The sequence below is a fragment of the Ostrinia nubilalis genome, chromosome 25, assembly GCF_963855985.1.
Source record: "Ostrinia nubilalis chromosome 25, ilOstNubi1.1, whole genome shotgun sequence".
NCBI classification, from domain to species: domain Eukaryota; kingdom Metazoa; phylum Arthropoda; class Insecta; order Lepidoptera; family Crambidae; genus Ostrinia; species Ostrinia nubilalis.
The window spans coordinates 1,851,532-1,866,988 of record NC_087112.1 but is presented as its reverse complement, the minus strand read 5'-3'; the positions used below and the strand labels follow the sequence as shown (position 1 = coordinate 1,866,988).

Here is a 15,457-nt window from a genome sequence, read left to right as displayed (position 1 = left end):
GGGATACAGATCCAACACGTAGAGGCCGTTTTAAGCGCAAAATAATCGACAAAAGTGAAAGTGGTGCACATGCTGGATCTAGTCTCTGACTATATCATGGGATGTAGCCAGAGACAATCCCCAGCCTGTGCACAGGAGCTATTGCAGTTATTGGAGAATGGACTAGGGTTATGGATGAAGGATGGATGGACTGGTTACTGGGCTATGGATGGAGACTACGGGACACCTGCCTGGTCCATAGTCTCGGACTGAAAAAATGGCAGGCGGTGACTAGCCAGCGACTAAATGGGCCCCCCCTGGCGTCATGGGTCGTATAGACCGGACTGAGGGGCAACATTGGCGTCTGCCAGCTCAGGGGTGTAGAGAGGTGTGTTGCGCTTTCTCCGAAGTTACTCGCGGCGTTATGCCATTTAACACTTCCACCCCTGGAGCATATAGCTCTAGCGACTCCACTCTGGCCGGCCGGTTAAGGCAAGCCAGAGGTGAAAGTCCTGCAGACCCTCTCGGATTCCACTTCGGCAAGCCGAAGACGAGGGTCTTGACCGACTCTCGGGAGCACTCGGATTAACAACTGGCCCCGTGGTGTCGCTACTCACCAACAGCTCGCCACAAAGCTGCCCTGCGGGGCTTATTATTATTATAAACGTAGTAGGCCGCGTCACAATGTTTATTATTAGACATATTGAAGCGGTATTTTTCAGACGACGACTAAAGACGTCGATAGGAACGATTTACGCTGATGGTACGCCGCTTATGGCGTTTAATAGGAGACCGTAGCCTTACTGAGAGTTTCTTGCGCCGCTTCTTCTCAGCACTGGCCCATTTACTGTCCCGAAGCAGTGGTAGGGTTAATACCGGAACGTGTAAAAGTGCTTTTTAAAAGCTTATTTGCAAAAATAAATGACTTTTATCAGTTTTTTTTTTACTTAAAAGCCAGTGTATAACAGTACCTACTATTTCTAGCTACATATTGGTGGAGCACATGTCGAACTTGATCTATATTGGGAAAGCTCAGCAATTAACCTGCTCACTGGACCGCGACGCGCGCGCGTTCGTCACATCGTTGTTAAACGATTTGTCATACGGCGGATTAATTAACGGGCTAGTTCTAATACAGGGTGGTGATTTAGACACATTATTTCATCTTTACAGAGTGGAAACGATAAGTGATCTCACTGGATTATTTCTAAACTATACAAGATATCAAAAACTTATTACTGTCTACCCTGAAAGTGCTTCACGAGCTCTTTCAAACGATATCAATAAAATAGATTACAGAATAATTAGATCCAGTATATTATGATCTATCCGAAAATTCAATGTTTCCAATTTCATACTAAATGTATGCCAGCCATACTTTAAGAGAGTACCAAAGAGGTAAAGTTTGTGAGGTTGTATATTATAACTCCTTCTTTACCCTTCTGGTTAAATTAATTGAGGGTTCACTTTTCTATTGAGTCTCCGATGTTTATCATAGTATATTGCTACTGTTGCACGTTTTGCAGACCATTTATCACCCGTATTCACAAACGTTATGAGGTCTCACAGTGCGCGTGGACGCACAGGGTGACACACGAACCAATCACAGGGATCTATTCAATGCTGTGCGTTCGATTTGAAGCTTCATTTAAGCAAGCATCTTTTGTGAATACGAGCGTAAGTATCTTTATGAACGTACTTCAGATTCAATTAGGATATTGGAGTAAGATCGAAATCAAAGCTCTTTTCTCATCCAAAAGTGTCTGCAACCAATTATTATATGGGTCAAAGGAAATCCGACGTTATTATACATCTCGAGATGACGATTGTAACATTTGTAACTGAAGTTGAGTAAATACGTGCGACGCGAAAATTTGCACTTTGGCACTGCTCCAGGATCTGGGTGACGCCTCCAGACAAATCTACGTCTGCTCGGTTTAGGGATTGCCCTAGATCGAGTTTCGATTTTTGGTTATAATATCCTTACATTCATAGATTATTGCAGGTTGTTAGTTATAAAATTAATTAAAATGTGGCAATAGTGTGTGTGGTAGGTGTGTAATAGTAATAACACATAGTTCCAAATAGCGTGCACCCTTGACTGTGTTGTGTGTAACCCATGAACTTATTTTAGAGAAAATAATAGTGATTTAGATGAGGGCATAACAAGAAACACTGAGGGAACTTATTTATTTGCAAAATTAGGTGCTATTTTGCAATTAAAGTCTGATATTATCGACTGGCTGATAGGTAAGGTTAGGTTAGTAAAGACAAGTATAATAAAGGGTAATGAATGGTTCAAGTATCGGACTGTCGAACGAAGATACGCTAGTTCGATAATGGTCCCTTTCCTGCTCTTCTCTAACCGAACAAAAAAGAAATATTTGATTATACAAAGACAAAATAGCATTTTGTCTACATTCTAAATTAAGTTAATTCAACAAAATAATTAAAAATGAGTCAAATGGACTTCGTGTACATACTCGTAAGTGTGCTCTATCTAAGATTTGAGTTGACAGACTCAGTTCCAAATATTGAACCTTCGTTGACATCCTTCCCTTCCTTAACTAATTAGGTACGGTTAGTTAATTAGTTTAGATAATTACTGCATAGTCGCACTGTCCACAACCGTCAAACCGTAACATAACAAAACGAATGTAACAAACAACCGACAGTTACGACGTTCACAGCACGTCTGTTGGTCTGTTGTAACTATAAATACTACATCTCAATGAATCATTTGTTGTATCCCACGGGGTACGTCAACCGCCCACGCCCGGGATTGTTATTTTACCTTGTGTGTCCTTTATTTTAAAAATAATTGGTAAAATCTCTATTCAATCTGATAGGAAATTTTGATTATTAAATACAACAACTCTTTGTACGGGAACAATATCGAAAACTGATGCGAAAAATCTCTACATTCATTGAACAATTTATTGCGAGAGCGACAGTAAAATTGTTCAATCCATAAAATTGTTTGTGGTGCTAAAATGAGTTTCTACCCACAAAGTTGTTAAGGGTTGATTGATCTTAATAATACTTAAACTTTTCCATCGTACTGGAAAGACTATCCTTAGTGCTCTCTGTTTATAATTTGAGACAGTCATTCGTTTTGAATTAAAAGTTCGCTCATCTATATTTACTGCTACGTTACGAGTAACTTCAGAACGTTTCGAAACGATTGTGTCTCGCAATCGAATTTTTCTTTGTCTACAAATTTTAATACTGGTACTGAAAAACACGTTGATAAAACAATATGCTCTGATCCACAGCTATATCGATATTTTTATACATCCGTCCTGTTGTGCGTCCGCTATTCACGCGTATTGTTATTGTGTATGCCCACACATTAACTATTTGTTTATAAAACCATAATCTGAAAAGAACGGTCAATATAACAGATTATTATAAGAATAGCAAGATGAACTCCATTATTTTCAGGGCTACTATAAAATGAATTTCAGTGAAGTGCTTTTAATTGGTTATCAACCCGTTGCGAGTCCAATGATAGTTTAATTTTCCCCCGGGACAAACTTGACCTTCATTGGTTGGGTTTTTATTGGCGGTCAAGCTGTAGATCCTGGCTACGCAGGAGTTGCAGTGGTGGGAACGAGAGGTGGGAATAGTCCCGTACCTACCAATTTGCCATTCCATATGCAACACACGCCCCTGATTTCTAATACAGAACAAATTCGTATCTGCTGAAACAATAAAAAGCTTATCAGGCATCGATCTCTAGGTTTTGGCAATGCCAAAATGGTAACGACCGCAGGTCAGTAACCCCGAAAGATCAGTGACCTTTATATTTGGCAACCGACAGCAAAAATCTATTATTTTACTAGTTTTATAGCGGTGGGGAACAGCCAAAGATATTGGTAAAATTTCTATGCAAGAAAGTGATTATCCAATACCTATAAAGTTAGGTTATCCAGTTTAAAGTCTGTTGCTGAAAGTCCCTGATAGCCTATTAAGAATTTATCTGATTAATACTGAGTATGGTTCCTAGGGCGAGAGATACCTGGTAGATAAGGTCACCGGTAATCAGCAGCCTTTATTTTAGATACTTATCGTTGGGACAAAATGCATCTTGACTTTCCGCAGAAGTGGTGGAAGGCGACTCAGGTTCGTGACACCCACTTTGGTAAAAAAGTTTACAACTTAGGCTGAGTTGCACCACCCGAATTTGACCGTAACTATGAAGATAACCGGTGTTTTTTGTATGGAGTTTGACAGATATTTGACGTTTGTCTCAGTTAAAGTAAGATGGTGCAACCTACCCTTTACCTTATGACGTGAGCGAACTTTTTGGCTACTTTGGGTGTCACGAACTAAATATTTCACTCTTACTGTTCAAATACTCAAATCAAAATTCCCCAACTCATCTAGGTCTGGGGGAGTGAAGGCCAAGTCTTCTATTTGCCTCTAGCAAATTAGAGAGGGTCGTGCTCTTGCAGTGGAGACTATATGACCTGATGGTGATGTTTCAAAAGAAGCGTCAGAGTAAAGTGGCAAGTTGAAGAGACATATTATGCTAACCTAAAACTGACCAAAGGTAAAGCCTGGTCCGTGAGCACGTAGAATCCCGTCCAATGACCCCAAGCTACCCATCCCTATCGCTCGCGCGTAATTATGTTGCTGTCGCGCTCGCACACTCACTGCGGGTGCCCGTCGCACAGTCGCGACAGCAACATAATTACGCGCGAGCGATAGGGATGGGTAGCTTGGGGTCATTGGACGGGATTCTACGTGCTCACGGACCAGGCTTTAGAAGGATTCTCGAATGGAAATTACTGTCTCAAGCGGTTCTCTACAGTGATGACTAACACCCAAATTCACAAACGATGCATGCTTAAGCGAAGCAGCAAATCGAACGTACAGCGTTGAATAGAGCTCTGTGATTGGTTCATGTGTCACCCTGTGCGTCCACGCGCACTGTGAGACCTCATAGTTACGTTTGTGAATGCGATCGTAAATGACCTGATCATGATGATGATGATGATGATATTTAGCTAAACGACCCTTAGTATGTTATCGTTCACGCTCCGTCACCTCGCAGCCATAACGCAGTTTACGTCTCTATCCCGTTTCGATTTTTATTTTACGATCGAACTCGTAAACGTATTCAAATCGGGCGTTTATCGTCGGCGACAAAACGTCGAGTGTTGGGCATTTGTTGGGCACAAGGACGGTGGTTTTAGTTTAACTGTAGGTAATAAATAACTCAAAGTAGGTAATCTATAGGTAGGTAGGTACCTCTATGAGGTCGCAGTGTGACATATCAAACATCTTTGTACTACCCTTCATTGTTGGAACTTCTGTAACATTGTGAACATGAATAATCCATTTTAATAGGCTGTTACTGCCACTTCGTACGCGTGAAAATGTGCAAAATTTTTCATTGAAGTTGTTGTACGAGTAACCTACGTATAATATCCTCCGATAAAAGGACTGCAATACAAAAAAAAAATGAATTCAAACCTTTAGTAGTTCCTAAGATTAGTGCGGTCAACCAAACAAACAAGTCTTAGTAATTAAAAAAATAACTCTGTTACTTTTTTAAGTGTTAAACACTAAACCGGTTTAGATGAAAAAACATAGTATAGTTTTTATCTAGGTATTTAAAAGGGGGACACTTTAAAGCTTTTTTGTGACAGATCGAAGATAGTTTTCAGAGCTAAAATGAAGTGGTATAAGAGAAGTTGTGTGTTTCAATTTTTATAATGTTAATTAATTACTTAATTGCAATAACATAGTACCTACATAAGGGTAACAGCCCACATTAACGAAGTTAGCCTCTAATTCACTTTGACTTTCAGAGCTGGGCGGAATAACAAGTTGCATAATTATGTTATTGTTTTGCCAAGTTCCAGGCAAATATTATGATAGTTCTTAGTATATCTCTAGTTACCTACTTATAAACTTGTGACTCATTCATTAAGAAATAGTTCAGTCAAAATATATAAAAAAACACTGCATTTCAAGTGGTTTTGACCGATTATGAGTTTTGACTGTAACATCTTACTAATATTTTAATAGATAGAGAGGGGGTGGGGGAGAGGGAGAGAGAGAGAGAGATTTACCTGTTTGTTTTTTTTATGCATAACAAGGCAGGTATTTGACCACAATCGCACCTGATGTTAAGTGGGATGCAGTCTAGGATGGTACATAAAATATCTGCACTGTAAGAGCCTATTCACTCTAGCCTTGAAAAAGCCCGGATTATAGTCTTCGGGAAAGACAGTTTGTTTGTTATTGAAGGATCCGAAACTACTAACGAATTTTCAAAAGTTGTAGAACATTAATGTTGTTTCTTGATGTTTTATCTATTCCTGAGAAAAAACACTTTTGCAAAAGTTGTAGAACATTAATGTTGTTTCTTATGATGTTTTATCTAGTCCTGCGAAATTACTTTTGCAAATAACCCTGTGTAAAAACGTCCTAAATATACATTTTCTTTCCAGCTAAAAATGGCAGAGCAGCCAGCGGGAGCGACCACCCCGGGCGCCGACAGCGTTGCGGACCCATCGGCTGCGCCCGCGCCTCGTAAGACCGCCCGCCCGCGTGGCAAGCCGCAGCCCGAGAGGCCTAAGCGGAGTCTCTTATGCCTTGGCCTGAAGAACCCTTTGAGGAAGCTCTGCTATGATATAGTGGAGTGGAAGTATCCTTTGACAATAAACGGTCTGAATTCAGATTTTACGATCCGAAGGCTGACCTATGCCTAAGCCAAAGAATTAGCCAAGACATCCAGTGTGGCAATGTGGCCTAGCCTTCTGGACACCTTCCCCCAAAGCAGTGATTTGAACGATTTTTTAAGGCTTATATTTTTTTATTCAGGTTTAGTAATCTAATATTATAAATGCGAAAGTAACTCTGTCTGTCTGTCCGTCTGTCTGTCTGTCTGGGACTGAAACAGGGACGCGCGCGATAAGGTTTTTCTGTGACAGACAAAATTCCACGCGGGCGAAGCCGCGGGCGGAAAGCTGGTAAACTATAATTTATTCAATTTCTCGTATGTTCGGTAATAACTTGTATTAAGTTAAAAGTCTGTCCTAATAAATTATATCAAGTAGGTACTTTATAACATTTACAACAGTAGGTAGGTATAGGACAAAAACAATGGTAGGTAATTAATACCGTGCCAACAGGCCCCTGCTCAGCATTTATCGTGAAAGGGCATGTCAAGAAGCTGTTCTTCCGTGGACTAAAGCATGAACTTTTCATACTAATTTTTGTCTTGATTAAAAGATGACCACGTTCAAAATCTTAATTCAGAAACGGGGCCTAATGCCCGTTTTCACCATCAATCCCTAATTTGTAAGTGACCCCTATTGGTAACACTTAACAGGAATTTTGTTTTCATAAGGGTCACTTAAATTAGGGATTGATGGTGAAAACGGGATAAACCTATGTTGCGGTCGCCTCCTTGACCGCGCGACCCTGGCCAGTAAGAAAACTACATATTTTTTCGACGACCAATTTCGCTGCTCTTTTGTTTTTGTCTTTCGCTCGTTTATTTTACTTTTTGTTTTGTTACAACAACTTCGATCTATTTATTTATAGTTAATGTGCTATTTCCATGTCAAATCAAATCTGCTAAATATGATATGTGTGTTATATTCACAATATTTAGATGACGCATTTTCTTACCAATAAAACTTCCTGAACACAATGTCCAGACCGTTCGAATACATGATATTAACAACAATATTTGCCAATTGTATAGCGCTAGCAGTATTCACTCCATATCCGTCCGGGGACACGAACAATACTAATCAAATATTGGTAAGTAAATCATTCTATTATTTATACAGGGTGTCCCAAAAATTGAGCATTTCAAGGGCTATCCGAATGTCGTCGCATGCCTCTCTAACTGACGTAACTGACATTTAGCAAAGGACATTGTCAGAAACCGCCTTAGATTCCTGGGCACAGCAGTAAAGTATCAAAATTAATCTCTTACTTTTTGAATACTTAAATATTAATTAGATTGTAACGGACACTTGAGGATTAAAAAATGAAATAATAAAAGTATTTTATATGTATTCCATAATACTATGACGACATCCGGACATTTTAGGGCGTGGCCTGCTCCATATCCTATGAAGTTCCATAATTTGTGTCGATAAAATCTATGTAAAATCGGCACAAGTCAATGCCGTACTTCATTGTTAGGAATCCATGTAATAGTGATGTTGACTGCGGTCATCATAGACAATAAGATACCGATCTTGTAAATAAAATAAATCGTCCAAATTGCTACAGTATGACTAGATTTTAATTAAAAGTTAAAAATATATTGCACGATACTACAAGAAGCTATCTAATGTGTCCAACTGGTCGAAGGTCATGAATAAAATAAAAAGAATTGTGATCATAACACTGATATAGACAATGACAACAATATGGGATCATCTTTAATATATCTGTTACAGTTTCAAAATTCGATGAAAAATCCAATGCCGCTTAAAGTGAGAGAAATGTCTAAAGTTCTAATAGAATTGAAAGTTTTATTCGCTCAAAATGCTTATAACAATAATTGGTAATACATTTCAAATATTAAGTACCTTTATAATGTATCGATAGAACCAAAATGATATCCTCTCAGCTTGGAAAGGGAAAACCCAGGATTGGGGGAGCGCTCCAGGCAATTTTTAGAACATTTCATAGGTGGTAGTAAATAATATTTATTTTATTATTAAAATTGAATATTTTGATATTGATAAAATTGAATATATCTTTCGATTCAAATACCGAATATTTTTCAATCGATAATAATTATCGAGAATTGTTAATAATATTCAATTAAAAGTTGTTCAATCCCTAGTCATGCATAGACTAAGACGGTAACCATGGAGATAGTTAGTTTGGTAAGTCACGTGTTAAATGTCAAGAGTGGAAAGTAAACATAGGATTCATGTTATTTATTTACGTGCAAAATGTAAGTAAGTAAATCATAAAAGTGGAACGCCGAGCTATTTCCAAAACCCGTCCAATATTATAATACAATTTGGCTGCGACAACTACAATACAGAACATCTCCCAAATCGATGTGCATAAAATAATATAATACAATACTAGTAAGTAAGAGGTTATGATAACAATATTGCTATCAATAAGTTTATAGAATTGGTCCGCCAGGAATAATTGTTCTTACATAAAGATTTGTGTCATTTAGAACCTAGAAAGTATTATTTCGGCACTGTTGATCTAACGGCGAACAATGTATGGAGAACGAACATTGTCCTTTTCAGGCGATTAGACAGATCGGTTCGTCTTGCAAAATTGATTAAGATGGTGTAGATAACTCAGTTTCGAAAAAAATGTCAGATACGTCAGTTAGAGAGGCAAGCGACGATGTGTGTTCCGCAATTTTCGATATTTTTCCAGTTATGATTATTTGATACCTATGACTGCGCTTAGGCACTTTTGGATCACTATGGCGTGAATAGTTAAGACACAAGCTTGATTTTATTATTATTAGATGAATACTAGGCCTAGCTGATTCAGAAGTAAACTAAAAAATTACGTTGTAAAAAAACACTATAACTCGAAAACTATCAAAAATCGCAGTGATTCGGTTAGCCCTAGTGATGCTCTTCCTTCCTTTGATTCGGTTTGACACTATTTTTTGGGACAACCTGTATTCACTAAAGGCACCAAATGGTCCTCTAGAGAATCTAACCATGGACATCCAATGTGAGAAACTCTACTGGGCCACAGACCGACACAGGCTTTAAAACCATAATGTGTCTTGTATATCATCATAAATACACAATGCTTTCTTTTATCGGCGATGCTAAAACGAATATGCAATTTGCAACGCCTGAGTGCGCTCATGAATTTCATTAAATTTTATAGCAAACAGGATTTATTGAGCAGTTTATACGAAATCGATTTGATCTTAAAATACTATTCTGTTCAGATCAATGGCGTTTGAGCTGTAATATTTTAATAAGGCCTGATTGTGTAACTGTTATTTACTTTTAATTGATATTTTATTATTAATCTGCCTACTTTAATTAGTCGACTAAAGCCCGGTCTGTAAGCACGTAGATTTTTGTCCAATGACCCCAAGCTACCCATCCTTATCGCTCGCGCGTAATTATATTGCTGTCGCGACTGTGCTACCGACGCCCACAGTGAGTGTGCGAGCGCGACAGCAACTTAATTACGCGCGAGAGATAAGGATGGGTAGCTTGGGGTCATTGGACAAAATTCTACGTGCTCGCGGACCAGACTATACGGAGTTGTTGAACGCGTCATCGTAGAGTCGTTTAAGCATGGCAAAGTATAGTCTCTCGGTTAGGTTCCTAGGGCCCGGATTGCGCTATTTTGTAATGTCTCCAATTCAATCGCGTTTCATCTCCAGTCTACATTCCAATTACACTCCATTTTCATTCCAGCTGAAATGCAATTCGGTATCCCGGTAAAGTTCACGCGCAAACAAAGGATTTATGCACTTTTCACTAAAAGTCCGAACACCTTATTTTTTAAACTAAAATTACTATGTAAAACGTTCGTGCGTAACTAAAGCGTTTGACCTGCGTGTGAGATAAAGGCGCAGTTGCGCTCCGATTACAGTACAACATCGTTTGAACTAGCTGTCAAAACGGCACCGCCATTCGGATTTGTAAAAACAGCTGATGTTCGTTCGTGGTCCAGTCTTGCAGTTGAAAAATTTTAGCGCAATCGGGGCCCAGTTGGAGCATAGCGTAAAATCATTGTATTTGTTCTCAGGCTGCAAACGATTTAGTATTATGTGCCTCGGAGAGCACGTTAAGCCGTGTTTTCCATATTAGGGTATTTCTCATCGCCACGGTTCTCATCGTCACCTTCGTGGCAAATTTTATTTTTAACTTATTTCAACTTTTTGTAAACAAAAATTGTAGCGCTTGATGTGAAGAGTGTATTCTCAGTAAATCAGTCAAATAGTGAGTCTGGTTTGGAAGCTTTAACGTTTTGAATTTTTTGATGCCACGAAAGTGATTCTGTACTTCACAGCAATAATTATTTCAAACTTTACTACTGTAAATGACTCTTAAGTATTTATAAAACAAATATTTTGTCTTATTTTCATAGATAAATGGCAATAACATAATATAAATAGGTAGGTAGTTAAATACAAGATAAAATTTTACCGATAACGTCACCTACTAAGTTACAAGATTCTACGCAATTGGTTTTAAGGGTGATACTGGTGGCATTCTGAAATCCTAAAGAAGCAAAAAAAAGGATTATCAGTACCTCAATAAAAAAGAACTCTTAACTTATCAGTCCCTCAACAAAAAATATGTTTATTTATTGAGGCCAGATGGCCTTGTATTTTTGTTGTACAACTTTTAACTCAAACTTCAGATTAAATTTATCTTACAAACAGATACACAGCCACATATACAGACATACATACAGTCATACAGACAGCCTTATTTTTTATTGATGTACTGAACTCTACTTAACACGTATAATTTATTCGTTATTAAAATATTGTAAAAACTTAAACACCAGTCATTAAATTTTAAAATAAACCAAAGCAAGAAATCACTTTCGTGGCCTAAAATCACATTCGTGTATAAAACACCACGAAGGTGATGCCACGAAGGTGACGAAAATTTTAGTTTTTTATTCATTATCCCTGAATTTGAGTTTAACGGTTCAAGTCGAATACTACACAAATAAGTCTAACATGTTAAGTTTTCAATGGCCTAAGTTTCAATTAAATTGTTTAAATTTTAGAGGTAGAAAATATTGATCAAGCAAGCGACGGAATGTCTATGGATAATCACAAAAAGTTACGTATTTTTTTCCCGGAGCGACGATCGACTTATCTCACCTCGGCAATGGCAGGAGCGCGACTGACGTTAACCGAATAGAACACAGTGATTGGTTGATGGTGTTCGGTTTAACGGCAATCTTGTATGATTACTCAAAATTTTAGGTACCTAAAATCGTGTGACCAACGTATTTTCCTTCCTCAATTCGAAATAATTATAAGAAGATATTTTTTTGACTATTGTGTGGAAAGTATATTTAATTACGATGATTTTAGTATATGTTACACACAAATTGAATGAAAATTGTGAATGCAGTAACCAAATGTTTCATTGCAACCGAAGGTGTGACACGATGAGAACGCGAAAAATGACCCCGTTTTGTATCGTTTCATGTGATGTTTTCGTATTATTTTTGCTTCTATTACGATAAAATTTGTTTTGTATGTAGCTAAATAGATATGTTATCACCTGAATTCAAAGTTATTGTTCTAACTTATACCGTTTATGAACTATTATTGTGTGACCATCAAATTTGAGTGTAAATGAGAAGTACCCATTAATATTTAACATTCACATTCAAAAGATCTTGTTATTTTTGAATATTCATATTTAGCGAAAATACTTCCGTATTGTTGTTGTTTTCAGGAAAAAGTAGAATGGATATTCATGGTGATTTTTACGGGAGAATGTATAATGAAGATTATAGCGTACGGCTTTCTGTTCCACCCTGGTGCCTACCTGAGGAACTCGTGGAATAGTTTAGATTTTACTATAGTCACTATAGGGTAAGTCCATAAAACAATGATAGATTATAAGAAGAAGCGACAATAGCCCAAATGGTATGAAATGTATTGGAGTGGCCGAATCGAGACCTGCAGAGTTTTCTGTTCGGTTTGGTTGGTGGTAGGGCTTGTTCTAAGTCCGCCTGGCTAGCTACCACCATCTTACCTAAGTCTGTCGCCATAACAACAATGTAAACAGCATTGTTGTGTCCTGGCAGTTAGAGGTAAGATAGCCAGTTCCTCCGTGGTTGAGGATTCCGGGTGAAGCTCGCTTCCACCTTCGGCCTGATCATCACTTATCATCAGGTGAGATACAGGCCAAGAGCTTCCTCGTTGTGGATAAAAAAAGATCTGAGGAACGCGAGTTCGAATCCCACCACTGGACTATTATGGTGAACCCATTCGTAACACAAGTAGCACTTGACTCAGTGCCTGAGGCATGGGAGCGGCACGGGAGGGTGATTTTGTAACGTCAAACGTCAGCGAGACTTCAGATCTTCTTCAGATTTATTTGTTCTGTCACGTGTCAATGTCACTCCTCCCGCTTCCATACCTCAGGCACTGACAGTTCGTTCGTTTCAGCCGAAAGACGTCCACTGCTGGACAAAGGCCTCCCCCAAGGATTTCCACAAAGACCGGTCCTGCGCCGATGCCGATGCCGATGCGCCTGGACCGACGATCTGGTGAAGGTCGCGGGAGGTACCTGGATGCAAGCACTGACAGTGTTATGGCACAATTTCACTAGTCGATAGGGTCCGCATGCGGCGTGCGGGAGATTTCTGGAACGCATGCCACAGGGCCCGCATATGGGGAACTGTTTTCATTCGTCGATAGGGTCCGCATGCGGAGTGCGAGAGATTTCTGGAACGCGTGCCACAGGGCCCGCAATCTAGGTGCGAAGTTTACTAAAAAATAGAAACAGGAATGGCGCGTCAGAAAATCTGAATGGTGAATTTCATTCGTCGATAGCACGGTCAGTATACTGCATGCGGGGAATCCCCGCAGGCGTTGTACCGAACGCGTATCGACTTGCAACTTTCATTGGTCGTTATCTCGCATGCGGGGAGTCCCCACATGCTGCATACCGAACGAGTTATCGACTAATGAAAATGCGCCATTAGGCGCTAGACCTGTAATTACAACTGCTTATGATACACAGTATAACTTGATGTGACAAACTAACAATAGTATTCTGTCCACAGTATAGTCAGTATGATACTGCAGTATATATCAAAAGACTCGTTCGACGTGAAAGCTCTGAGAGCTTTTAGAGTATTGAGACCACTCCGGCTTGTGTCTGGCGTGCCAAGTAAGTTACGTTTGTTTTGAATACAGTAACATTGATTACATTGACATAGCATTTAGTAATGAACGGGACTATTCCCACCTCTCGTTCCCACCGCTGCAAGTCCTGTGTAGCCAGGATATCTGCAGCTTGACCTCCAATAAAAACCCAATCATTTAAGGTCAAGTTTGTCCATTTATTATTAGTTATAAATTCTTTTAATGAAGGTACTAATACCGGTTGCAGACCAAGAGCTGTGAGTAACTTAAGTTAGCTTAGTTGGTATAGCTGGTGCAGTTTTCCATGAGCAGATTGAAAATTATGCAAATACTAGGGAAAACTGCATCAACTATGCAAGTAAGTTAAAACTAATTTAGCTTCTGGTCAGCAACCGGCATGATGCCTTCATCATCAGGTCATTTAGTCTCCACTGCAGGAACACGACTCTCCAAATTACCAAAGGCAAAAGAAGGATTTTTGGCCTACATTCCCCATGCTAGCCTAATTAAAGATTATTATAAGTGTTTTCAGACTGATTTTGTCTTAGAATTATGGGTCATTTATGTCAACAATTAATTAGACAATTTATTGATAGGACATATACTGTCTCCAGAAGCATTGCTTTTATTAAGGAAATTATGAAAATTCTTGTGTTTAAGGTCTCCAAATCGTGTTGAACTCAATCCTGAAGGCGATGGTGCCTCTATTCCATATAGCCTTCTTGGTGCTCTTCGTCATCATCATCTACGCCATTATCGGTCTGGAGTTGTTCTCTGGAGTCCTTCACGAGACATGTTATATCAATAATACTAGTAAGTATACGTATTGTATAATGAGAGTTTTAAATCGGCCATTCTCACTATTAGGCGTTCTCAGCCTAATTACCATATTATTTTTGAAATTTGGCTTAATTGACTTAAACGCATTTAAATATAAAACACATGAAAAGTACGAATTTAACAATCGTAAAGGCGTCAAATTATTCAAAGCGGTTTTCGCGTAAATGATATCCAAAAATTTTATGGTCACGGTAATTAGATAAGGCTAATACTTAATCTAACGGTAATTAGAAAATATATGTAAAATAGCAAAAAAAACAACATCATGCATTGATAAATTTGTACACAAATAATAGCGTCATATAAAAAGCTGTAGGTACTCTTAATAGCCCTTTGCAAAAAGAAGAACACTAATTTCTATTATTTATTGTATCATTATATTTTCAGTATACTGCAAGAATCGAGGCTATAACAGGAACACTTAGTTTCAGCAAGAAGGGGCTATGTGTCACATTTAAAATGAGAGCATTTAGCTGAATCAGAATCTGAATTTTGCAATTTGCTTTAAATGTGGTACAAACGATGGATACAGATAATGGATCAGGAAATTTGACTTTTTGGATATGCATAAATCGAAAAATGTATTAATGATATTAGTGTTTTTTCCTCTTTTTAATCTATCTGTGAGCAGCCATCACCCATTATCAGACTAAATTGAATTTGTAATAATGACAGTTCCAGCTCTGCATATCCCATGATTTGTCACCTCGATTCTTTTACAATAAGTTTTCAGATTGATGCTAATCGCTTTCTCCTGAGCCTGAATGCAGAATTCTCAGAATTTAGAAGGGATGCAGC

The 15,457-nt window shown here is 38.5% G+C and overlaps 1 protein-coding gene across 1 annotated transcript in view; it reads left to right on the top strand.

The window, feature by feature from the left end:
• LOC135084313 (muscle calcium channel subunit alpha-1-like) overlaps positions 1–15,457 on the top strand; it is a 90,176-nt gene that overhangs the window by 19,820 nt on the left and 54,899 nt on the right. The window contains exons 2-6 of the mRNA XM_063979116.1: positions 6,444–6,640; positions 7,659–7,764; positions 12,399–12,538; positions 13,738–13,844; positions 14,480–14,632. Coding sequence (XP_063835186.1) covers positions 6,450–6,640; positions 7,659–7,764; positions 12,399–12,538; positions 13,738–13,844; positions 14,480–14,632 — 697 coding nt within the window. The 5' untranslated portion in view covers positions 6,444–6,449. The remainder of the gene's footprint in view (positions 1–6,443; positions 6,641–7,658; positions 7,765–12,398; positions 12,539–13,737; positions 13,845–14,479; positions 14,633–15,457) is intronic.